The sequence below is a fragment of the Excalfactoria chinensis genome, chromosome 4 (assembly GCF_039878825.1).
Source record: "Excalfactoria chinensis isolate bCotChi1 chromosome 4, bCotChi1.hap2, whole genome shotgun sequence".
Lineage (NCBI taxonomy): Eukaryota > Metazoa > Chordata > Aves > Galliformes > Phasianidae > Excalfactoria > Excalfactoria chinensis.
The window spans coordinates 7,438,305-7,465,236 of NC_092828.1; the positions used below are offsets into that span (position 1 = coordinate 7,438,305).

The 26,932-nt window shown below is 39.0% G+C and overlaps 2 protein-coding genes and 1 pseudogene across 2 annotated transcripts in view; 2 read left to right on the plus strand and 1 right to left on the minus strand.

Annotated features, from left to right (window-relative positions):
• Positions 1-26,836, minus strand: LETM1 (leucine zipper and EF-hand containing transmembrane protein 1). Its single transcript, XM_072336787.1, has 14 exons — positions 26,629-26,836; positions 23,370-23,427; positions 21,129-21,585; positions 16,480-16,623; positions 15,178-15,315; positions 12,708-12,911; positions 12,167-12,286; positions 11,479-11,610; positions 10,068-10,247; positions 9,291-9,434; positions 8,138-8,272; positions 7,215-7,405; positions 5,861-5,999; positions 1-4,772 (listed from the first exon to the last, which is right to left on the minus strand). The coding sequence occupies exons 1-14, from the start codon at positions 26,705-26,707 to the stop codon at positions 4,623-4,625; spliced, it is 2,271 nt and encodes a 756-aa protein (XP_072192888.1). The 5' UTR covers positions 26,708-26,836; the 3' UTR covers positions 1-4,622.
• On the plus strand, positions 2,497-3,075 carry LOC140252290 (ADP/ATP translocase 4 pseudogene; annotated as a pseudogene).
• NSD2 (nuclear receptor binding SET domain protein 2) overlaps positions 26,130-26,932 on the plus strand; it is a 96,597-nt gene continuing 95,794 nt past the window's right edge. Inside the window, exon 1 of the mRNA XM_072336782.1 lies at positions 26,130-26,329. The gene's annotated coding sequence lies outside the window, so the exon portion shown is untranslated. The remainder of the gene's footprint in view (positions 26,330-26,932) is intronic.

Consider the following 26,932-nt stretch of genomic DNA (forward strand, 5'->3'; position numbering starts at 1 on the left):
TTCAAAATGATACATTTATTAAAACTAAACGAAGGACACAAAGCTCCAATTATTAACTTAAAAACTTTATATTGCATTATGGCAAACACAGGACCAGTATGCTCAGAGCACAGACAATTTATAACGTGGGCTGAAATCCATAAACCCAAAAGTAAACTTTGGAATACGTATAAAGAACAGAATCTTGGATCATTCTTTGAATTAAATATACCCCAATAATTTCCTATAATCAACCTGAAAGGATTTAAAGACATGCTGAAGAAGCTAAAGTTCAAATGATTAGCAAGGTAGGCAGACAAAAAGTTCGAGAAGTATTCCGGGGTCGTATAAAAAGGGACAACTTCTTCCCCCAGACAAAGCCTGCAGTGCAAGACACCGTCTTGTCAAGAGAGCCGTCTTAATCCGCATGCAGTCCTGCTGACAAACCACCTATTAGATTGGTTTTCTGGCACATAAGGTGCACACAGACTTACTCAGATCTCAGTAAAAGCCATCTTTTGAGATGACACGAATTGGAAATCAATGCTTCAATAAAAAAGGTCCTACAACCCGTTTTGATGGGGAGGAAATCATACTTTACTTCCCTCCTGCTTCTATTTTAAACTTTTCCTATCACTTTTTTACTAATTTCCTCCTTTGGACAGATTAAAATCAAACTTTGACCCCACGTGAATCTCAAACAACTCCAGCAATGGCTTTACTGATAACCCAGCTCTGAGCTTAAGAGGTTTTGCCCCGCGTTAAGTCACAACGTCACACAAATCTCATACATCTCTTAATAATTTTAACAAATATTTACATCTCCTGATTCAATAATCATTCAGGAATAAGTTCTGACCAGTTACTGTACACTTGGAAGTCATCCTTTCTCTGAAAGTACTGTGGCTTCTGGGCTTTTGGTCAACACGAAAGACAAAGCAGGTTACCTGAAGCCAGTCCACCGACCTGCTCACGCTGTCTGACTCGGCCGCACGGAGCTGTTTGTGAAGGTTCAAAACCAGGCAAGCATCAGCCACCAAGAGCTTCCTAAGCTTTTTAAGCTTGCAGAATGGCCATTAAAGCCTTGAAGTCACGGGTTTGCCTACTCGCAACATCAGAGCATGAGAAGAGAGGTTTCCTGCAAAACACCTCGCTGTGGTTGATGCGCGCATCAACTCTTTAGATAACAGGGGAAAACTGACATTTGTGACTGGAAACAACGCATTTAAATGGATATCCTGTGAACAATTAAACCGACACAGTATGCCGAATTGCAAACCTAAATTGCAAACCTAAAGCTAAAAATGTTCAATAAGCACAGCACGATTATTTTAACCTGTACATTCTTTATAAAAGAAGAACTGGCTGCTTATGGCTCCCTTCTTATTTAATCCACAGGAAATTTAAGTGAATGGCAAACACGGGACAAGACAAGCAACAGTTGTGTCCTAAGCTCCTGAACGTCCTGCTAACGTCACACCAGGTGAATTAAAGCTGCATGAGACTTAAATCCGTAAAGCTTTGAAAACAGCTTATTCTGCTGCTTCCCTGTTTAAATTCATATGCCTTCAATTCCACACCACTCTTCAGCTTTTGCTACTGCAATGAAAGCTAGCAGACCACTTTAGGTAGAATAACTTGATGACATCTCAGGAATGTTAAGTAAGACTGTTACATGCTGCTTACAAATGGAAAATACGCACATGGAAAACTCAGTGCACTAGTTTCAGTGCATTAGTTTTTTTCATAGATTTTCAGCTATGAAATTTTTTTGGCCTTAAAATGCATCCAGTGAAGTCCTGCCTTCAAAATTCCATGCTGAAATCCCCCATTTTATAGGAAAGAGAATAACTTTGTTTGGTGAGGGGTACATGAATTGAAAAGCTCATTTCAATTTGAAACGCCAGTTTTGTCAAAGTAATTTTATATAAAATAATGACGTTTCAAGGCATGGAACACCTCCCCTAAGAGACAACTGAGAGAGCTGAGGCTCTTCAGCTTGGAGGGGCTCCAGGGACATCTGACAGCAGCACATGCATCATCTAAATAAGAAGGGAACAGACTCTTTAGTAGGGTCTGCTGTGACAGGATGAGGGGAAATGGCTTCAAACCAAAAACAGGGAGATTTAGATTGAAGTAAACATGGTGGTTTGTTGTGCTTTTTCTTCCACAAGGACAGTGAAGCACTGGCAAAGGCTGCCCAGAGAGGTGGTGGATTCCCCCCATCCATAGAGAGACTCGAGGTCAGGATGGATTGGGCTCTGAGCACCTGCTCAAGCTGTAGCTGTCTCTGATCAGTGTAGAGGAGTTGGACAAGATGGCCTTTAGAGGTCCCTTCCACTCCAACGAGTTGTTCTATAATTACAGTAATTCTCAGGAAGGTCACATCACTTACTGTAAGCAACCTTTTACAATGAACAGAATATTAATCCAACACACACTTAAACACTGACCCTGTTTTCTAGAGCTGCATTACACATACTACTGTACATCCTGCTTTGGAAACAACTAAATACAATGGTCCATTATCTCCAAGATGGCCACAGAGCAGATGGAGCTGCTGCTGCCTTGTTCAAACAGAGCCAGGTGGATCAGCAGTACAAAGGTATGATCTATTGCCTTTTGTGAGTCCCAAGGGAGCAAGGATTTTTCAGCTTCTGGCATGGCCATTTGTCAAATGCTATTTAGTATTTTCAAATACAGGCTTCTAAACGTCGCTTTGAATGAAAAGGGATTCTCACATCCAAAGTGGATAAACAGTTCTGGATCAAGTTTTTGTCAAATCTGGCTTCTGCTAGAGCCTCAGGAGTAACATCCCAACACTTAGAATATCCATTAGCCTTTGGGCAAACTTTGTTATTTGCAGCCATCTAAAAGGTGCTGCTGAGCAACAGCTCCAGGGACCTGGTGACTGAATTGTTAAAACTGCCATGGCAGATGGACTTCCTGGACTGTATCAGCTTTGGTATTTCAGTACAGGGAGTCACTGTACGCCAAATCTCCTACTTTGGATGTTTCAACACCATTAAAGGATTATTGCCAGATCCAAAACAAACTCTGTTCAAAGCCAGGTTGGACGAGTCCTGGTCAGCCTGATCTGGTGGGGGACAACCAGTCCACAGCAGGAAGTTGGAACTGGATGGTCTTTGAGGTCCCTTCCAACTCAAGCCCTTCTATGATTCCATAATTACGCAAGGCCCTGAGACTGCCCAAACATTTCTTTGTTCCACTAACTTCAAATGCATTTTTACAAATAATTTAGCCAGACTAGATAAATACCAAATGTAGATTTATGCTGAAACACACTTGGGAGTCAATATTTTCCATGAAAATACACAACTACTATCAAAAGCACTTATTACGAACCACCTCCCTCAATATTGCTGCGAACAGCACCATCGTAAGATGTGTTTTCTACGGAGTACACAAAATCAAGAAAGTTCATTTAATTTAACTGAATAGCGGGGTCAAGTCATACCTCTTGTATTTTACCACCAATTGTAAGAATCAGGGAAGTTCAGGCTATCAGGAATAATGAAGATCCTACAGGTGGCATATTAGTTTTAAATCTTAAATTACTACTAAAGGACAGACATTAATGAGTAAACTTTGACTCAGTACTGACAGTAGGTCAAAAGACTCAATCAATTAGAAAGCCAAAGTTGTAATCAAAACACTGCCAATTTCAGACACCACTTGCTGACTGCACAGCCAGATGAGAGTATGTAAGTACTCTAAATGTACTTGGTTAGTGACGTTACACCTGAGATGACAACCGAGAGGTAAGAATTAGTTATGGCATAAGTAATTGTCTTTTGAACAACAAACATGCCTCCATAGCTGCATTTTTTAAAAATACACGTGAAGAGATCACAACTGACATTTTCCCCTTACAGTTAATTTCATTTTGCTATTTAGACAAACACGTCATCTGTTCTGAAACTATGTGAAAGGCTCCTGTGATTCCAATGCTTTAGTAATTCATGGAACTCTGAGTAGAAGTGAAATGTTCTACTCCCTGGTCTTAGTTTAAGGCACCCGTAAGAAGCAAACTTCATGGGAAGTTTCAGTTCTAGGGAAAAATTAATCCCATTTTCCCTTCAAAAGAAAACAAATTTGTAAGTGATTAGAATGTCACATTCTCTGTCAGTGAGGCAACGGCTCGGTGATATTCAGCTTAAATAAAGCTCAATCTGAAGAGCTACTACTGAAGCCACAGAATCTTCACTAACAGGTTACAAAAAATGTGATATTGTGACAGAAGGAAAATTTTGTATTAAATTCTGCAAAAGCTAGAAGGTAGAAGCAGAGCAAGGTTGGGCCCCATGTAACGATGAAGGTAAATAAATTAAATACACTTCTGGATCACTGTACCACAACAATGAGTGCAAATACATGATTTTGTGGACAGGAACACTGCTGAAGCAGCATATTTTGTTTTCATCTGTATGGAATGACAATAAATCACTTCTTTGATGAACGGAAATTTCATTCCATATGTCAGAAAACATATCTATAATTTATTACTAGTATCAGCTCAAAACACTTTCCATAATCACAAAAGCTCCAGTAATATGTAGCCATTAGACACAAAGATATACACAGTTTTGGTTACAGTTGGGCTTTGCTTCAGATTCTGAAGCTTAATTCTTTACTTCTGCGGCTTCTTTATCATGCTTTTCCTTTGCTTTCTCCTTTTCTTCCAGTTTTTCTTCTTTCTGAAGCAGTGCCATAATCTCAGCGACTTGGCTGGTGCCAATATCAACATCTTCTTTGTCTATCAATCCTACCACCTACAAAAGGAGTGAATGAAATTTAAAATATTCTTAGAATGTATCTTCACATCTTGAATTGTTAAGGAAAAAAAAGTAGTCAGTTCTCTCACATTCAAGAATGGCTGCTCTTTGGCAACATTAAATAAATTCAAATCACGACCAGTGCCTCATACTCGGAATATTCAAAAGCTTCAGCACACAAAGCCATATTTTAGAACATTAGTAAGACATGCCCCTTTACTATATAAATTTCAACAGAAAGCTCCATTTCAGTATCTAATATTACTGAAATGTTATTTAGACAGAATCTATTTTATATGCTTTGCTTTACTGAGGAGGCACATATTGGTAAAAATGAAGCACTGGGTAGGTCTTTTGGAAAGCCAAATGACAAGAATAATTTAGCAGGAGTTTCCAAATTCCTTTACAAAGCTTCCTGTACAAAACAGTTCTTGATATAGCTCAAGTTCTCAAAATTGTTATTATATGCAGGACTCAGGAAGCTCATTTTTCCTGTATTGATAAATGGAACTTCAATGCAACAGTTGTTCAGACCAACAGTGAAGGCCATCATCAGTCTAAGAAGAGACACATGAATGCACAGTATCACATAAGGAATTCAATAGTCACCTAGTATAAAATGTCTCTCAAAAGCATTAAGACATTACTTCAAAAGGAGCAGAAATGAACAGAATGGCCAAGTTATCTAGCAGTAGAAGTAGCAGCTGGTAACTCCAAAACATACATGATCTGAGCTCAGTCATTTACAACAAAACTAAAAAGAAGCAAGACAATGGTCTGATGTCTTTCAACCACAGGAAATACGTCATAATCAAATATTTAAGGTATACATCTATAGTATTACTGAAGTCTTAAAATATAAAGTAGTTCTTTCAGAACTCCTTTCCATCCTCATATTTTTATATAAATTATTTATCATATATGTGTATACACACACACCTTTACACATGCAAGAAAAACCTACAGCTTTAAATTCTTTCAAAAAACAGTGATATGAATTGATATGAATTTAAGTCACGATTGTCACAGGCACAACATTTGAAGAAGGCCTAAGCTTATTTTCTTCAAATAGTCCGCCAACTTACCTTAACAACATTATCTATATCAATTTTGCCATCTTTGTTTTCATCTAATGCCTCTGCAATCCTTGTTAGTTTCTCCTCTGGAATCTTCTGGATTTGTTTCATTGCATTAATTAGCTCAGCAATACTGATGAGATTCTCCCTAGAGAGGAAGCACAATCTGTATATGGCAAACAGTTACTCCAAAGGAGTAAAAGTCACAAAAAACAATCAGTGAAAGTCACTATGTTGCAGGTAACTTGTAAAACATTAAATAATCATTTACAATCCTGAACAGAATGCAAAAAAAAACCAACCAAACAAACAACATTTACAATTGAGCAATGTTTAATTTAATCATTTTTAGTTAAAGAAATCCTTGAATGGCATGGGCTGGAAGTGACCTTTAAGATCACCTAGCTCCAAACCCCAGCCACAGACAGTGCTGCCACTCACTACTATCAGGCTGCCCAGAGCTCCTACAAATTCAGTTTTCCCCCCAAAGACACCCATAACATTAAGTACGACAACGTTTAGTGCAAACAGTTGCTGTGTTTTATTTTTAATTCACGAATTAGGATGGTTTTGATTAACAACTCCCTGCAGCACCTTTCACGTGGCCTCCTCAATCTTATACAAAATCTGAAACAAATGACTGCTTCCCCTGGGGACTGGAAGAAGACAGTTTGGATGGAACTGAAAGAAAATCCTTGTTTTTGTTTGGGTTATGTTTTTTGGAAGCTGAGAAGCAAATAAACTAGATGAATACTGCATTTACAAACACAGATTGAAAAATTCTGTCACAGTTTATCTGCATCTCAGTATTCATAACAAGTAACATATGACTGTGGAACACAATTGCTTGAAAGATCCTCCAGTGACATCAACATTTCTACAGGTCTTCATTAATTACATTTGAAATGAAAATTGTTAGATTTCATTTAAGTCTCTTATCGTAACTAAGTCTTCAGAAATGAGCCATGTAAAATTATTTCCTTTAAATGTACTCACATCTCTCTTCAAAGAGTCATCTCCTCACACCTGACAAAATGGAATTTATTGCCATTTTTCCCTCCATATATTCACTACTGAAGCAGAACAAAAATATGCTCAAACTGTTGCATACTCTTTCAATTAATGACTCATGGCAAATTCACTGTCTGAGTAGCACAACTGAAGGTGTGATTTCACCTGCAGCATCATTAGGCCTACATGCATCAAAGAGATGGGGTTCTCAAAGTCGGGGTGTCAAACATATCATACCGTCAGGCTAGCATCTAAGCAAATCATACCCATTACTTTTCCACTCTTATTTCAACCATATCTAACATATGAAAAAAAAAAGAAGAAAAACATTCAGTGCTCCCAAGTCACTTACCCAGCAGGAGGACTATCACCTCCATCAAGCTTTACATCCACCGTCCTTTGATTTGTCTCTAACTCATTAATAATTTTGTCTATCTGACCAATCATCCGGTTCACTCTTTTGGTCAGTCGCTTGCTCGCCTTTGATTCTTCCACTACTTCTTCCTGGCCAGCTTTAGAAAGTTCCTTTATTTCTTGCAAATCCTAAAAGAAATGGTCGGGAAGAAAGTTTTTGTTAGTCTGAATTCTCAGTGATGCTGCAGCCTAGTCTATGAGATGAGCGTTTCAAGAGAGGTGCCCTTTGTAAATGAAATCTAAATGAAAAGACATACAAAGCCAAAGCGAAATTGGAACCAGCTCTTAACACTGTAATCATTTTCATAAATTCTTTAAAATTTTCCACAATCACAGAATCACCAAGGTTGGAAAAGACCTCTAAGATCATCCAGTCCAACCATCCACCCATCACCAATAGTTCTCACTAAACCACATCCCTCAACACGTCTAAATGTTCCTTGAACACCTCCACAGTCAGTGACTCCACCACCTCCCTGAGCAGCCCATTTCAGCACCCAGACACAACCTTCAAGAGACTGAACACAATTCTTTTTAATTAACTTCATGTCAATATTTTAGATGCCTTAAGTTTATAAGAAAGAACTGCAACTTGTTCAGCACCTGTTATTCTGGTCACACAGGGAATAAGAGCAGGAACAGAACTCTCTTCTGGAGGGAACTACCCCAATGATTTTAACTACTTGTTAAATGTGTTTAAAGCTTAAAGCTCTGCACTGTCCTTTAAAACAGTATAAAACTCAGCTATCAAATACAAGCTAACAGACATCCAAGTAAATTAATCTTTAACTACGTGGGTCATTTATGCTAAAACTGAACAAGCACAGATTTCATTATTACTATTTTTTTAAGAAATCTCACTTCATTATATTCCTGGATATCACCCTTCAATTCCTCAAGCTCCTCCTTTTCCTTTGTTAGTGATTTCTTCTGTTCCTGCAGCTTGTTACAAGCATCACTCAGCATGTCAATCTCCTCCTTAGTTATTTCCTCACCCTGTAACAGAAAATACATGCAAATTAGTGAGAGACACATTGTGATTTTCCTAAAAATCACAAGATGGAAAGAACACGCTTAATATTCTTCATCCATGTTCAGAATCAACATGCTATAGACTGGCATTTCAAAGCTCACACAGAGATCATAAATACTAAGAGAATTAGCTTGCCATAATACTTTTCATATCATATACAGGAAATATCACACAGAAGATTTAGGAGAACGAAGTTCAGGTTGTTGAGTTGAAACAACAATAAAACTGACCTCCCCTACCCCCCCAACAGAATACAACAAAAATACAATTTCAAGAATGATTCATAAAAAAATGCTAAAATCCCATGACAGCAGATCCAGCTAATGCACAGTATAAACCCTACCCAGATACCAGCTTTTGTTCTGAAGGAAAAAGCTCTGAACAGTCATATATGCACAGCACAGAAAGACATGTAAACAGGGATGCAATAAAACAAATAGAAGGACAATATACTGTTTATTAAACAAATAACATTACACTAGTAACAGATAGTGATGCTGCCCAGGAAAAATTGAAGACAGTACAATACCGATATACCCTGTAAAATATCAAGGCACACCATTTAACACTTTTTAACTAATGACCCCTGTGATGGTACAAATATGTTAAGCCATTTTGAACAACATATTAAAGAAATGGCAGGAAAGTATACTAAAAACATCTTTAAAGTGTACATACAGTACCAGTACACAAAGCTGTTTAAAAGAAGTTGATATAGAACTAGTAGACTAGTTCAAACTTTGGAAAGCCTCGTTCCTTGTTTAATGCTTTAGCCTTACTTGTGCCCTTCAAAAGGAAAAAAAAGTCACCTTCACCTCCTCATGTAATAAACATACGCAGACCCATCATGTCTACAGCCAGTGGAAGTACCCCACAGAATAAGTGCATTAATTTCAGTAACACAGACAAAGGAGCTACTGATTTATTTATGTGCCAATTTCAGTTGTTGCATTGGTGACTAAGAATTTGCAGTCATATTACCTTAATGCCTTCTAGTACGGGTGCTGTATCTTTCAATGTTTCCATATCTGCTTTTGCCAGCTCTTGCTTGCTGTCTATGGCCACCTGACTTTCTTTAGCTTGTAGAACAGCTGGTTCAAGATCTACTGCTGATTCCACTTCTTTCTAAATTTGACAGATGCAAGAAGTTTAATTAAAACAAAGACACCATTATCTGTATTAGCACCAGTAAAGAACGGTTTCTTAAAATACAAGTAACTGCCAAAGGAGATGCAGACATTTTAATGATAACATTAAAAACTTTGAGTGGTTTCATACTAAAATGCCCAACTGCACTTAATGGACTGTGCAGGTGAGCACATAAAGCTTAATGCATGCAATAAGCCAGGCCAGCAGCTTTTATGATCAAGCATTATACCAATGATACTACCTAACTAATGGAAAAAAGAGAAGAGCCAATAGGTAAGGACAATCATAATTTACACTAAGAAAAAAATACAATACAAGAAAAACAACCCAAATATTAAAAAACAAAATTAACATAAACCTCTAATACTTTTGATAGTTGAAAGTTCTATCACTCTGATTAAGAGGAATCAGAGATATCTAAGACAGGCAGCAGGGTTTCACACTGAAACTCCTTTACTGCATTTTGTTTTAATATTTTCCCCCATTTTCTCTAAGTGGATTTGAAGTCTGGTTTATTACAGACAGCACCCAAAACAGAGACAACCACTCGTAATATGCTAATTTTATACTGATAACATTTATTTATCAGCAGCTGAGAACAGAACTTACCATGGCTGGAACTTGAATTGTTTCTTTGGCTTTCTCTGCAGCTTCAGTTATTCTTTCCATCTTTTTTTCTTCATTTTCTTTTCTGATGGCTTCTTCCTCCTGAAGTGTTGCCTCCAGTCGTGCTTTGTTATCTACTTTTTCACCTTCAACTTCTGCCACTTTGACCTGAGCCTCTTTTGCCTAAAAGTAATGCAAGAAGTATATAAAAGTCTCCGTATGTTGATACAATGCAAAAAAGTTGAAATATTGTTATTGAGACAGGTAGTACAGGAATGCTAATGGATACAGCTGAAATTGCAAAAAAAAGCTGTCTTATTTTTTCATTTTTCAGAAAAATTCTCTTTGAAAACAGGAATTTTCCATTCTGAAAACGTAATATTTTCTTCACTCTCTCAAGAGCACCAACTTTTTTTTTTCCAATACACAACATGAAGATACTCATTGTAAAACACTGAATTTAATGTATTTTTTGAACTTGTCTGGATTACAAGTTTTGCTTTTGCCATTTCTAATTTGCAGTTTCTAATTCTACATCCTATGTAAGTTTGGTTTATGTCCTCTACGTTGAGGGACTAAAATAATACGTTAAATGTGCAGAGATGCATAGACCTCTTAGTTGTATGCTACACAGTAGAATAGGAATCTGCACAAATGAAAGTTCAGCATATTCACTCAGAGATGGAAACATTCTGAGAACTCTATCAGAGAACAAAAATCAGTCTCGAAGAGATCTAAAGGTAAACAGCTGTGCACCCATTTTCAACTGCTAGATGAGCTTAACACTGAATGAAATACAGTTTTTATAAATAAGATAAACCAAGAAAAACGGTGCTTTAGTTTGTTATATTTTTTAATGTGGCACTCCAATAAATACATCTGAAAACCCCATGAAACGTTCTGTTTCTGAATTACAAGAAACAGATTAGAACTAATTTCAACATTTTTAAGTAGTAACTACCTCCACTATTATAGAAAAGAACTCCCATATCCACAAGTGAAAATGATTTATTTCAGTAGATCTCTTTCTTCCACAAACCAAAGGCCTGACCAGTAACACTGGAAAAATAACTCAGAAAAGAATAGATCTGGTGAAACAAAAAGCAAAAAATCCAGAGTAATTCAAACTTCACTTTCATCTCTTATTAAGCATAATTAGCACAGCAGTAGACAGCCTATGAACATTCCACCTCAGCACCTTTGTATTGCCTACAGTGTAACTAGGAATAAGAAGCATATGCTGTACCTTCTTACACCACTACTCTCTACCCTGTGCAACAAAATACTGCCTTTCGTTTGCCTGATCAAACCCATCCACAGCCCATTTCCATGTTTTAACATCATCCATGTAAACCTCTCAGACGTTCAGTGATTGTACTGCAAGTTAGTTACAGACTGTATAAATCACACTTACAACACTCTCTGGCAGTGTCTGGAGCGTTGTTTTGAGCTGATCAGCTGGAGAAAGCGTGTCTGGAAGATACATGGCTCTGGATAAAATGAGCAACGAAGTAGGGATTTCCTGGTTCAAGTGCAGATCTAGCCACTGTAAATGAAATACATAAAACAGATTCCTTCAGCTTTTGGAAGTCTTTTTCTTCTTACAAATTAACGCGTGCATACAAAAAAAGTGCAAACACTGATTCTTTTTTAACCTCTAGTTATTGACAAATATCCTAACACAGGAACTACAGGCTGTAACAATAAAGAAATACAGTGACTGCATTAAAGAAGCATCTGAAGAAGAACAGAATATTTTGCTTCATATGTATTTTTTTCTGAATCAGGTAACCAAAAGATAAGATTTTTTTTTCTCCAAGATTTACCAGGAGAAATATACTTTATGGATTAACAGGAATAATTAACAAGACAAAGAGGCATAACTGAAAACATTTTGAGTATGTTTAAACATCATCATCAAAACATCACGATCCACCTAAAAAACAGAAGTCTACCACTATTATGTACTTACAGGAAACACATCACAAAAGCTTATTAAGAAGACTATTTTAGCTAAGTCTTCAATGAGAGTAAAGCAAAACGATAACAAAAATCACAGCTATTAAAATTAGGCCTGTGTATACAGTCTTGCAAGAACATACCTGTTTAAGCTGTTCCTTGAGACGCTCTTCTGTCACACCAAGGGCTCTCATTCCTCGTGCACGACACGCTGCCTGCAGCTCTTTAACAGTCAGGCTGTCAACTCCTTCTTCAGCGATCATCTGCACAAAACATAAAATAAACTTCAATACATAACTGCTGAAATATGAAGAATCACCAACGTACACTCAGAAGTCTGTATTTTCAGAACAGTCCACTAGAGGCTGCTGTGGTAACACAAAGCAGCTTCCTTTTCATAAAACAGCACCAAAGTTCCACTGCAATCAAAGCTCTTCCCAAGTTCTCATTTGTTCCTTCACAAATGATAGTTCTGTAGAAACACTCTTCTTTGTTATATGATTAATTTCACTGCAATTCAATGGTGGATAAATAGGGCAGGCTTTTTCTTTATAATTAAGGAGACAAGATTTTGATGCCAAGTCTCATTTCAAGAGGAAAATGCCTAGAAAAACTATATACACACACACTTTTCTCTTCTTACACAAAAACATTATTAACCAGTACATATCTAGAATGACTCACTTTGTCATCTGCTTTTATACTTCTCAACCTCATAGTCAACTGAAAGCGGAGAAAGTTATTTGTCCCAATTGACTGAAGTTCCAGCAGTTTACAAAGTGCCACCAACTGAGGCCTGGTTAGATTGTCCAGAGTCAATTCATCTTCAAATAGTTTTGAGAACCTCAGGATCTCCTCATTACTGGGTCTTTCACCAGTCTCCCTGATCTGTAAGAAAAGCAGAAATTGACCATTATTTTGAACAGTAAAAACTGTTCTCACTCATCAGGTACTTTGCACCAGTTCTACTAACAGGATATAAGGAAGTTACGGAAGAATTTTTGTTTCAAAAGGTACTTGTTCGCTATAAAAGGCAAAAGAATGTTATTGATGATATTAACAGTTTCCAACAGCCACATATAATACACATGGCTAGATAAAACCCATCAAAACCAACAACTAGATGCATGTGTACACTAATGAGTAGCTCTCTCTGAATTGGCACTGCCTTGAGATAACTCAATATCTGAGAGGATAAATAGTAGCTCCAGGAGTCACATGGGCAAGTGTGCTTTATGGCACCATACTTAGTAAACATAAAAGCACATTGAAAGTACCTCTCTCTGAAGATACACCAAGAAGCACACTGATTTCAAATGGCCAAACTTCAGTGACCTTTGTGTCCCTATGAAACACTAATTTTCACCTACCCTAAGCTCTCTCCAGAACTGCATCTGCTTCATACTAAAAGAGAGGAGATTTAGATTAGATAGAAGAAAACTAGTTTCTTCATCTACCATCTCTCTTCTTTCCAGAGAGGTGGTGGATGCACCTGTCCCTAGAGATGCTCAAGGTCAGGCCAGATGGGGCTCTGAGCACCATGGAGCTTTAGGTGCTCCTGTTCATTGCAGCGGGGGGGTTAGACTAGATGACCTTTAAGGTGTCCTTTCCCATTCAAATGATCCTATGACTGTACAGAAAAAGGAAGAAAACCTGAGAGTTCACACAAACTTCATCATGAGTTCCAAAGCCAGGCAGGTAAGTTCTGGAATTCTGAAGGAAACATGTTATGACTGTAATTCATGGCATGTTATGACTGTAATTCATGGCTTCTGGCAAATACTTCACCGCAGAAGCAGCATAAACGAACAGCAGAAAGGTGGGGAAACATTTCACCTTTCTTCTGTATTTCTTATTACAGTGAAATGACATCAATAAGGTTCATCTCTGTGACACAAATGAGAAAGCTATGGTCACAAAAAACACACCCACACATACAGAAAGCAGATCCTGAAGCTTCTTTTTAGTCATTTTAGTCATCACAAGAAGGTGGAACTCCCCCTAGCAAATGTGGAGTGATACATGTTAATTTCCATAGAAACCAAATTTTGAATTTAAATTCTTTGTAGCTGGTTCAGATGAAAATGAAATGCTCCAAATATGAATCACAGCAGTGGCGTGATCCCCAGAGTCCGCAGACCTAAGGACTAGAGGCATGCTTCAGCTACTAGTCATGGCAACTAACCAACTGAGATCTTCTGCACATGAAAAAGAAGAGAAACAAATGACTGCAAATAAGTCTGTAAATACACGTCATTTGCAAGCAGATACTTGCACAACCTTTCAAGAGCACTACCATTATCTGAGGCAACCCATCTGCTGCCATCAACTTACTGCCTCACCTTCTAAAAACTTCATTCTCAGGAAAAGCTCAAGATTGAAAAGCCCAGGTCTAAAATACTTGGAGTTTTGTGCCTTTTTCGGTACTTAAAACTCTCAGCCATACTCTCAGCATCCAGCAGCAGCACATGGTTACTGTCTTGATGGCCCCATGACTACAGAAATCAGAAATGTGCGTGGATGGAGATGAATCCTATGCTGATAAGAATTAGGAAGGTATTCTTTATCACCCCAGAGAATAACTTGCCTCTAACTCAGTGAAAGGAAACACTAACAACCTAAAGACAGTCAATTTTGGAGGCAGATATCTGACGGTCAATCTTTTTTCCAGCAACTGCTTGCTAATAGAGAAATTCTGTACCAAGCGTATCAGCAAAATCCCAAGTTCTAGTCATTATCACGAAGGATTTCAGCAGCACCGAAACTGTTCTTTTAACATTTTTATACACAGGATTTAATATAACAAAAAAAAAAAAGGGGGGGGGGAGGGACACGACAAATTTTACACTTCCCCCAGAGTTTTAATCAGGTAATTAGGAAGTAACAATTTTTTTTTCTCCACATTTTATATCCAATGTTCATAAAAACAGGCGAAAAACTGCATGAACTATCAACTTCACTTGTTATCTTTTCGATGTCTGAATTAACTAACGAACAAAGAGAAAACAAGAAAAGAATGCCCCCTTCTCTGGGAGCATTCAAGGCCAGTTTGGATGGAGCTTTGAGTAACCTGGTCTAAAGGGAGATGTGCCTGCCTATAGCAAGCACAAGGAACAAACAAAAACACTTTAAAAAAAAAAAAAAGGACAATTACCTTTTGAAAGAACGTTGAAAAATCTTTTGTAACATTTCCTTTGGCTGCCTTATTTTTTAAGGCCATCTCCTCAATTGTATCTTGAAGGAATTTAGCTAATTCAAGCTTTACTCTCAGTTGTTTCTTCAATCTTTCTTCCTGTTAAAAACAAACAAGCAAGAAAAAAAAAAGTTGGCTTTTAGGTTTTACCCAGAAATATCTGTACTAAAATACGATGACTTTTGCCCTCAGACAAGTTATTTGTACTGTTTCTGAACTTCTGCTGTAACACACTTCCCAAGAGGACACGTACACAAAGATCACCAAATCACACTGAAAGACAGGCCAACCAGCTCTGCAAAGCTTGAGGTGCAATGCTAACAGGGAGGTATATCTTAAGGCCTCACCTGCTACTGCTGACATGCACCCATCAAAACAGCATGAAGACAGACAAAAACATTCACCAATACTTTGATTATAGTCATCTTTGATAATGACCTGAAAGAAGTGCTGGATGCAGCTAAAGCATTATTTAGGTCAAATACTAGAATAAAAAGAATATTCAAGAACACAGTTAGGTCTATACTAGATCATTTGAAGTGATCAGCATTAAAATCCCTCTCAGTCTTACCAGAACACATTTCAAATTTAGTTGCTCATAAGCAACTTTTGAGCATTAGTTCCCACTTCAAAAATAAGCAGCTTTTTTTCTGTTTATATTTAACACTTTTCTCTTCCCTATATATTGACAAAACACAAAACTGAAACACTATTCAGCAAATATTGAAACAATTTACTTTAAAATCCTGACTGCTGAAGCCCACTGAAATGCATCGCTACCAATAACGCCCATGTAGATTTTCCCATTCCCTATCTCTTGATAACTCATGTAAAGTTATACTTTGGCTTAAAAATATATATTTATTTAGTAATAGTATAATATGACTTTATACAGCAATGTAAAGCTTTACACATCATTAGAAGAGCTCAATACCAATTTAACGTAAGTTGCCAAATCTTCTTGCTGGAATCTTTATGGACTAAAACATCTTGTAAACTGTGATCTGGACTACAACAATATATGCATTTTCCTGCCCCATAAAATATATAATAAAGTAAAAATGAACCACTGCAGTGCTTGTTGCTTATAACACCATATTTTTCAGAAGAAAACGCTTCATCCTACCACCAAGAATTAAATGACTGATTTTATTATGAGATTCTACAAACAGGTACAGCAGGTATAAAATATGTTCGGATAATATTTACAACATAAGCTTAAGTTTTTCCAAACATCTTCCAGGATCACAAATTCAGACTTACCTTTTTAGACTTAGTCTCAAACGTAGACGGAAGCATGTTAGGGAACAATTTCAGAGCTACTGGAAGCAGAAACTCCATAAATGGGACAACAAGAAAAACAAGGAAAGGAACCAGACGGAAGAGATCAGCACATATTCGAAGAAACTGGAAGAAATAAAATAAATGTACAGATAAGTAAAGTTTCATCTGTTTATTTTAAAACACTTGATGTTCTCAGCTGCCTTACTACTAACACGTGCAGATATGTATTTGTTAGAAAGGAAATACAAAATAACACAAAAAGAAAGAATGTGAAGAAGTCAGTCAATTTCTGGTATCATTTTCTTATAGTTACAATACGCTACAGAAGAGTCACCAGTTCTCAATACCATAGAAAGCATTTCAAAACCTTCACTGTGTCTCAATAGGATTAATGAGCAACTATCTCATTTAAACCTCTTAAAAGCACCTGAAAACAGGAGGTGGTCATTTGTTGTTGTTAAAGCTGCTTAACCTCTTCTATTCATCTTTATCTGTGCTCCACCACTTCTTACATGCATGAGCTGCTGCGGACTGAGTAATCAAGAGTAAAATGAAAGACTCCTCCCCTCTGCCTTCTAACAATTGTTACATACATTTAAATCCAGGGTAATGAGCTCTGCTTTGTAGAGGGATTTTGTTGTTGTTGTTTTTAAATCATGGCTTTTCTGGAGCAGTAGCCCTCTGCAGCAGGCAGATGCATTAGTTACTGAACTGCAAATGGCCTGAAATAAATATCACCCTTTTGATTTGTGTACACCCACAACTGTATGTATTAGGCTGTACCGCCTATAATCAAATTTTTACAAGTCTGAAGCTTAATAATAAGGTTTATATTGGAGGAGTTTGCTGCTTGACTAATCTCATTTTATAACGTAAATAACCAGTTCCTGGGAATAACGTCAGCTTCTACACCAGAGACCGAAGGCCAGAAGTGCACAACTGCCCCAGCACTGTCAGTCACCACTGTGCCTTAATAAACACAGTTATGACTGGCAAAAAAAAGCAACAGAAATGCAAGCACAAGTAAATATGTGTTTCCGCCTGCATCCCCTCCCCACAGCTTGTATCAACTCAGACAGCAAGAGCAACAGGCTGCATGTTGCTACAGAAGAGCTTTGCTAGAGTACAAAACCAATACAGCTTTAATCCATTTTCTCAGCATAAAACCATCCAGAGGTCTTATATGCAGTTGGAGCACAAGCTTTGCAGATGCAAAAGCTTGCATTTTTCTTTGAATATTAAAAAAAGAAAGCAGTTTCCCAGAAAGGAACATTTGTCCATTGTGTACAGACTCCAAGGCATTTCCATTCACTCCAACAATAGCAGATAAATGACAACCAGAGAGTTCAAAAGGATGTAAGAAAGTTCAGAAGAATGGACATTTTCCCTGGAAAAAAAAGACTTCAAAAATACACAGAATGCAATATACTGCTCCTATTTCTACCCTATGTTCAGATACTGCAGGTACTCATCTAGGATGAAACCCAACCTAAGGAAGCAGTTTTACAACCAGATTAAGTTAACCTGCTATATTAAATGTGCACCAGCAGGCACAGTGTGAAGACACACCTCTGATCCAGCTAAAACTAACCCATATACACACACACATGATGCAGAACAGTGAAAAACAAAAGGGGACAGAGTAGGCAAGGGAAGGAACTTGCATTTAAGCACCAAGCCAGGCTGCAGCAGCACAGTCCTGGATCAGCTTACATAAATCACAGGCCTGCACTAAGAGCTCTGCACAGAAACCAAATACAATGGTGAGTGATTCCAGACATTGCTTGGCTATATCATGAAGAACCTGTGATTGCTCTGTATCTGCTGCTACAGCCCACGTATGGCAGCACTCAGTTCTTTACTCCTCTGCAGGACAGAAGGCTCTGCAAAGCCAATAGCCACAAATTCTATAGCATTCAATGCCCTGAACTTCCCAGCTGCAAAAAGCATCACTTAAAGATAATAGTTTTAAAACAGTCAGTATTGTATTTTACACATTAAATATTTCCTGACTTATGTCCTAAGTGTACATAAGTGATGCTGTTGAATCTAAAGCCTTCCAGCAATTGTACAAGCAGAATTTTGTAACTCGGTTTTGGTTTACATAAGCAATAGCTCCCTTGCATTAACCATGCTGCAATTGCTTGTTAATGTGGTTAGATTACTCAGATATCTTCCCATTATTGCCTCCAAAGAGGAAGGAAAAGGCAAGCAGAAATAACTCGTTCATCAGTTTGAGTGAAGATAAGATTTTCCTAGGACTGCTGGTTCACACATGGCTTATTACATTTAAAGCAGTACATACTTGAAATACTAAGAATTTCAGGCACAACTCTTACAAACCTGGCATCAAAGATTTCAGACCTCTTGAAAACCAGTCATCACACTACAACTTAAGGAGTGATCTGATTTAAAAACAATAAAAACCCGTGCTGAAACAAACCTACGTAAGGCTTTTAAGAAGCACGTGCAAAGAGTTTTGTTCAGCTGCAGACCAATTTGCTCTTCCCTGACTTGGGTTCAAGGCCTACCACAACGTTTCCATTCCAGAGTCAGGACATCCTCTACCTCCATATGAAACTTTGAGACTGAGAAAGTAACAGCTATTGGTTCTCAGAATTATTTGTTCCTACAATTTGTATACTGGACTGCCCTTAGACTTTATCATCAGAGAAGTTTTATCAATGTAAACACCAACTTCTATCCATGCAAGAAACTTCTATTTTATTTTAAACAAGAGAATCAACAGTGGAAGCTCTCATCTGCAATAAATAAATCAAATTCAGGAAGGCCAAACAGCTACACAACTGTGAGAAAGACAGCGCTATGCTCACTGGATGACAGCACTGAAGAGGAATGTAGTGAATAAATTCCTCTATTGACTAGATAGTTCATACTCATCCAAAGATAACACACTGCTCCTAAAGGTTCAAGCCTTCTAGTACACACTTCTCATCTTTCAGCAGAAATACTTCTGTGGGATTTCTCTTTTTCCTGTTTGCGTAATTTCACAGAAGTATGGCTCAGCAGATCTGAATCGGGTAGAAAAGCCAATGGTTCCAGTCCTGCCTTATGGATGGCTTTTGTGAATTAACTGGTTTTGCTTGGTCTGCCTGGTACTCCAGAGCTCTGACCAAGAACTTCCCAAGGTCCTGCTGTCCTCATTTCCCCTGCTCTCCTCAGCTGCTCTGTCTTGGCGCTACATACTCCCCTATCTTATGTCAGCATACGCTTTTAAATTTATTGCTGAGCAACGCTTCAGCTGGCTCAGATGTCAAATACACACTCGCACCAGCATTAAAGACTAGAACAAAAATAAGTAGTGTGAAGATGCTGAAACCAAATGCCATCAACCACTGCTGCTGCAGAGAGAGCCCAAACATAATAAAGGATGAAAACTGCCACACATGCCTTCCTGTCATTTGCCTGATCTGGTGGATGTACAAAAAGTAACACTTCTGCATAGTTCACTGAGATGCGCATTTTTCTAATTATCCATTAAAATGCTCAATTACGCCACTAAGCTTATCAATAAATCATTAAAGCATTCATATTTTTGAACCTTTAGGGACCTTTTTAGACATGCAGATCTAAATCCAACTCATTGCCTTTGCAGTGTACGATCTGCAGATGTTTACACTTCATTACCAGAGGCACCAACCACTCCTGCTGCCAGAATACACGCACATTCTATTCTCCAACATCTCATCCACCGCAGTTTGTTCAATGATAGATGAAGAGTTTTTGTTTTGTGCTTTAAAAGAGATCTGATTATCTGTGTAAGCTGTTTGCATATATTGTTTACAAAAAGCAGCCAAACAAGAACTACATTAGTGCCTCTCATACATTACCAATGACCTGGTAATACCAAATGCATCCAGTTTGCCCCTATTCCAAAATTCTTCAAAGCTTTTTAAATATTATCAGTCATTTTTACACAGTTCCAGAGACTGTAAAAGCTGCATGGAAATGGGAAAAAACAGAAGCGTAAAACAAAGACTTCTCTCAAGTTACCTGTTTGGAGTAGGATTATCCCACAAACACGCTTATAACTCAAACAGAAATGATATCTCAGTATTAACCATGAAGTTAAACCACATCTTCTACTTTACTTTTGGTTTTGCTTTTAAAACCAAGTAAGCACAAACCAGCCTTTGCTAGAAATGTTTTGCTTCCATCCTTCCAGCTAACTAGGCAGAATAGAGAAAGTGACTATGTTTACTCAAGTAACTGGATTGGAACATGAAAAGAAACCACTTTTGCTGCTCACATGCCAGTGCAGAAAAGTCTCCTTTTCTAACCAGCAAATAAATTTATCTCCAACTTTTCCTCCAGACACACAGCAAGAAAAGATACTCATGCATCGTTTAGAAACAGAATAGTCACATTTCTAAACAAAGTATTGTGTTGTTTTAATGGCGGGTTCAAAGAGCTATAACCAAAGAACAAGACTTAAAATAGCTGGGAATCAAATCAGAAGTTCTTATTGTCTACATGACACAGTGGAGGGAAATTCACAAAGCCATTTTAAGTCCAGGAACAAAACGCAACAAAAGGAATGACTTTCGGTTAAATAAAATGGAGCAGTCATTAGGGATACTAAAATGAAGTTGGAATTTACTCAGTACCTGTCTCCGTTCTCGACGTGACAGAGTATTTCCATGCAGTATTCGCCAAAGCATCCTTGCAGCTATTTTCGTGTCAATCCAGAGTAATCGAAAACCATGGTAATAGTGCTTCAGCTCATCCACAATCCGCTGTCCAATAGATTTTTTCACAACTTCCACTTCTGTTGGACTATATACAGGACCTCCTTCTTCCAACTTCTTGTTTTTGTCCTTTAAGGACTTCAGGGACTTTTCAACTATGGAGTCATCTTGAAGAGAACGTGAAGAATGCCACCACCTAACTGGAAGATACTTGGGTCCTAAAACACCCATGGCTGCCAGGGCAGTCCATGAGCCAGAAGGGCTCATAAGAGTAAAGTACGTTCGTTCCGATCCTTTAGTCCAGCAACAGTAGTGATCTTTTTTGGAGTATGAGTAAACAGGAGCGACACTAGTGCAATATTTAAAGTGTACAGTCCTTCAAAAGAAAAGAAGAAAGAGCATTCAAAAACTAACAATGTATGGTGCACCATTTGAGATATATATATATACAGCACTTATTCAATGAGATTTATTTATAAATCTCAAGATCAGGATGTCTAAACCTGAAAGCAGTGGTTCGCTCTACTTTGCAACAAACCAAACATACAACAACATCCATCAAACAAAAAACAAACAAACAAAACCTGAAGAAATCCAACCTCCAGCGTATTCTTTTTTAAACTACTTGGAAAAGGTAACTTACTCGAGTTAAACGAAAAGCAGCAAACAGAAGTGCCTTCCATTTGAAAATAAATCTGTAGAACCATAGGTAACATAAAGCCCGTTCTATTATTTCTTCTATAGAAACAAAACAGTTAAGAAACTGCAGGCTATAAGCATGGGCAGGTGCTGAGTTAGAGGATCAGCATCAGAGTTATCTGATCTCACTGGAGTTCCTCCCTTTCTCTCTCCACAGACCTTGTTTTCAGAAGAAACTTTACACGTGAACTTCCATTGTGGTTCTGAGATGGCACACACAGGACTAACAGAATTTGGTTCTTATATTAAATGCAAACTGAAGTCAGAAGGAAGGTGTTATTAAATAACCTGAAACAGTAGATACGCATTAGAAGACATAAGAAACGTCTTTCTTTAAACACACTTCCACTACAAGATGTTGGACACAGAGCTTCCTTCCCAAGCTCTCCTCAGTACTGGTATTATTGGAGTCCCCTGCTTTGGATCTGGGCTGCGTGCAGGCATCAGTTTATTTTAAGGAGCAACATCACTTTAACAGCAGCTTTTAGCAGAAGAGCTTCTCAGAACAAACCAACCAACCAACCCACAGCCTAAAAACCAATGATTTCTGTCACAACATTCTGTTAATATTACATGTTAAATCAGTAAGTTTTTATACTTCCCAAAGAGAGACCTCATAGAATCTACTAAAAAAGCCAGCTCAGACTTGTAATAGGTCTTTATATTAAAAACTCTCACAAGTAGTAAGTGATACAGAACTAAAGTGTGACTGAAGAAGTATCACTTCATGTTTTGTAGCAGCCAGCAAGACACACCCTTATGATAAAATAGAAACTTAAAAAAAACTGAGGAATGGTCACTGTTTACTGAACAGTCAGACTAAAACTAGCCAACATATTTTAAAATTCAAAAAAAAAAAAGCATTAGAAAATTCATATCCATAAATATGGCTTGTAAGACAGGTCAGAAAGAGAATGGACTCTCTCATCCAGCTCCTTAACGTGACAGAAGGGCACAAAACAACTGGATTTACTTGCAAGAGACCATAATCTCCTTGATGAGCCTCAGCCAAGGCTGTAACGTACAGTACACTGCCTTGGTGTGACCAAGATACAGCTCAAGTGATTAAGTTCCTAACTGATAACTTTAATCATTCAATCAAGGCTAGTTTGAAATAAAAGAGTCTATGAAACTCCACAGAGGAAGGATGCATGAAACCCAGGATATGACATTATGTCATCTGGAATCAGGCAAGAACAGAAAAATAATACTCCATTCCTTTCAGATCTTAAGGAAACAAAAAGTGAAAGTGGATAAAAAAGGAAAAGATGCCACTTTCTTTCTCCCACATAGAATCAGTTAGGTGAAGAGAATTATTCTCAGACTTCCTTATGTCTATCAATAACAGGATAACGCTGGCCTTTTCACACTTTGAGTACACAAGTGAAGCCAGTGTTTCATTACAGCATAATAAGTTTGGTACAGCTTTGAGTTTAGAAAAAAGGTTCCATATTTACTTACATTTTGTTTGCCAACCTCAGGGATGTACAACTAAGACAAGCGCGATCTCCCAAGTTACCTAGAAAAACACCAACTATTAGCATTCATTCTAAACTCAGAAATGCATTTATCCATACAATGAACTGCACACAAATGTGATTTTAAAAGACCAGTCTTACTAAGAAGCAGCTACCAATAAAAACATAATGAACTGCTGTTAAGCAATTAGATTTTTATAGTAAGCACATTCACCCTTGGGATGACTGTTCATCTCAAACATCCAAGAGGAGCTTTTCCTTTGAGAATTGTAAGTGAAGTGCTGAAGTCCAAAAACCTCATCCTGTTCCAACAGGAATCAAAGCACATGGCATGTTCTCTGCATTTCACTCAATCTGCAATCTTCTGATTCATAGGATAAAGTGGGAAAACAGGCAGGAAGCCCTTCTGTAACATGGCTGTCATCTCCATATGTGTGTAAGCAAACTGCTCACATATACAGCCAGACTTTGTGGAATGCAAGGTAATGCATGAACTTGTTCAATTGTCTGACAGGTTTCTGAGTCCTTTGGACAAGTAACTGCAATTCTGAACAACCTCACTGAAAGCAAATGCAGTGTTTGCATGATGCCATAACAACACAGTATTAGAAGACCCAGATGGATTACCATTTACTACAGTAATTCTGGTCAGTTCCAAGAGATGGTAAGGTATAAGAGTCATTTTCAAGGTCACTGGTCAATTTTTCCATCAACAAAGATAAGATACAACATATAAAAGAAACTGAAGTAGAAGTGGTCATACCTGAGAGTCATACCTGAGTACCAACTCCATCTGGCAAAAGCATTTCCCAGCAACATGGCCTAATTATTACAGGGAGAAAATCTCCAGAATCAGGAAGGGGAATCAAAAGGCACAGATGGAAGAAGAGAGGGGAAAAAAAAGAAGTTGACCTACCAAAGAACACTCTCAATAATCATTGGATGTACTGTGCTAAGTGGGCTTTGATGTCATTGAAGTTATGGCATAAGAAAGTCAAAGGGAAAGGATTTACCCATCTCAAGTTAAACGAAACTCTAACAGACACTTGCTGTCACTGCAAGAAAGGGCCAGGGGAAAGGCAGCCCCTTCTGGCTCACAAACCAACCTCAGGAACCTGTGAAGACATTCTGATCAGTGGCTGAATTCCCTGACCTGAGAATCAAGCCATATCAAAAAGGAGCTCCTAAGAAAGGCTGAGCAAGCCAGAAGTACTCAGGATCTTCACAGATGAGCCCCAAAACTGTAACATGTTTTTTCTGCCTCAGTGCCAGGAAGTACACAAAGCACATGTGTCATATGCACCACACGTGCCAACGTTGTCTGGATGAGGAGCTACAAGATATGGTTTGTAGCTTGTGACAGCAGTGGTAATGGGAGGATGGTTGGACTAGATGACCTTGTAGGCCCTTTCCAACCCTGTGATTCTGATTCTAAAAATGAGAGTCCTACTGGCAGAGGACGTGATCTGCTACACACAGATGCTCACAGAACAAAGAGGGATGATATGGAAAAGATCAAAGTTGGTTTTAAGTTTCTTGAACAAAACTCAGCAAGAGCAAGACGCTTTTCATTTAACTTTATCTCCCAGATAGGACTCATTAATTCCAAGGAAAAGGGCAAAGAACAAAACTCCATAGTTACCACACAAAAGAAAACATGCTGACTCCAACAACTCTTGGAAACACACGGAAATATGGATGTCACTGGAGCAGTCCAGAGAATAACTTAATTGGAACTTGTCTAGTTCTGACTACAAGAACTCTATATGTTGCACTGAATCTGTGTTCTAATCACAGCACCTGGGAGCAACCCAGCCCTGAAGTGAAATACGTACTTTCTTCAGAAGAGAGCAAAGTCCGTGCTTCTAGCTGCTGGGCTAGGACAGAAATGTGTCCGAGTAAGATGAAGACAGCTCACCATGATCAACACTTAATTTAAGAAACTTACATATAAATAGGCTATATAAATATATATATATACACATAGGATTTATATATAAATAGGACGAGTTGCTTGGGAAGTAAGGAAAACAAGTGTCACAAAAGATATGCATACACATATTCCTCATGGAAAAGATGCCATGGGAAAGCTTTAAATGTAACAAAACATTAAAATGAAAGCTTTTAATGTAGAATAGCTGTGTTCTGTTATTACAATAAGAGGTTTGCTGACAGGAAGCACGTCCCTACAAAGCGTAAGCAGCTTGATCTGTACAGGAAGAACATTTAGGATTCTTAGAAGCACTTAGCTTTAACTTAGATTAACTTTAATCTTAGATTGCTGACATGTAAAACAAAGGAGATGGGGTAAATAAAGCAAAATACCACATAAAAACCACTGTGTGAGAGACACAAGACACTGGAACAGGCTGCTCAGTGAAGTGGCAGGGTCACTGTCCTTGGAGACATTCAGGAAATGGGGACATGTGGGACTGAGGGACACAGTAGGGATGGGTTGATGGTTGGACTGGACAACTTTAGTGGTCTTCTCCAACCTTAGTGATTCCACGGGAAAAAAATGACACCATAAAATATCATATTACCAACGGATTAACGCTCCATTGAAAGTACTGAAGATACCATAAGCAAAGAGCACTACAGCACAAAAGCTATCCGATTTTTTCACAATATTCCAACAAACGTGTTTTCCTTCGGGATGAGCTTTCTAACAGGCAGGGAAGCAGTGACAGCTAAGCTCTCCTCACACCACAGCTAAACCCTCGCAGCTCCAGATCCTGGACGCAAAAAGCAGGCGCGAGGCTCACGGACGTCACAGGGCATCAGCTGCTCCACGTCCTTAAACCGCACCACGCTGAGGTATTTCAACTGCCAAGTTATCTCAGCAATAGAAACCATATCAGGCGTATGGCTAAGCTTCCTTTTTGTTTTCCACCGCCTTCAAAGACACTTGGATGAAACCGAACACCGCCTTCATAACGTAAGGTAAGGAACGAACGGTGAGATACGAGCAGCGGTGAGAGCAGCGCCCCACAGCCACGCCGCGCTGCCCACGGGGCGGCAAGGCCCGACGGCCGCGGAGCGAGCCCGGCCCGCCCGACCCGCCCTCAGCCCCTGACCGGGACAGACGCCCTCAGCCCGTACGTCCCCCAGCGCCGTGCACCGAGCCCGGCCACGGGCCGCGACCTTTCAGCCCACCCTGCGAGCCCCCACAGCGCCTCTCCCGCTCCAGCCCTCGCTCCCCCCTCAGCCCCTCCGGCGACACAAGGCCGCGGGAGCCTCACCTAGCGGGGCCTGGCGGCGCAGCGCGCGGGGCAGGCGGCAGGCCCGCCGGCCGCAGCTCTGTAGCAGCATGGACGCCATCTTGGCGCTGGGCGGCGGGCAGCTATCGGTGGCGGCGGGCTGCCGGCCTGCTCGTGTCCCGCCGCACGCTGCTACGCCCAGCAGCGCCCGGCCGGCTCATCCGCATAGCGCCACCCACACGCCGGAGCCGGGCACGCCGGGAAGTGTAGTTCTCGGGAGGGGACACGGCATGCCGGGAGCTGTAGTGCTGGGTGCTGCCGTGACGCTTATGGTGGGGGATGGCGG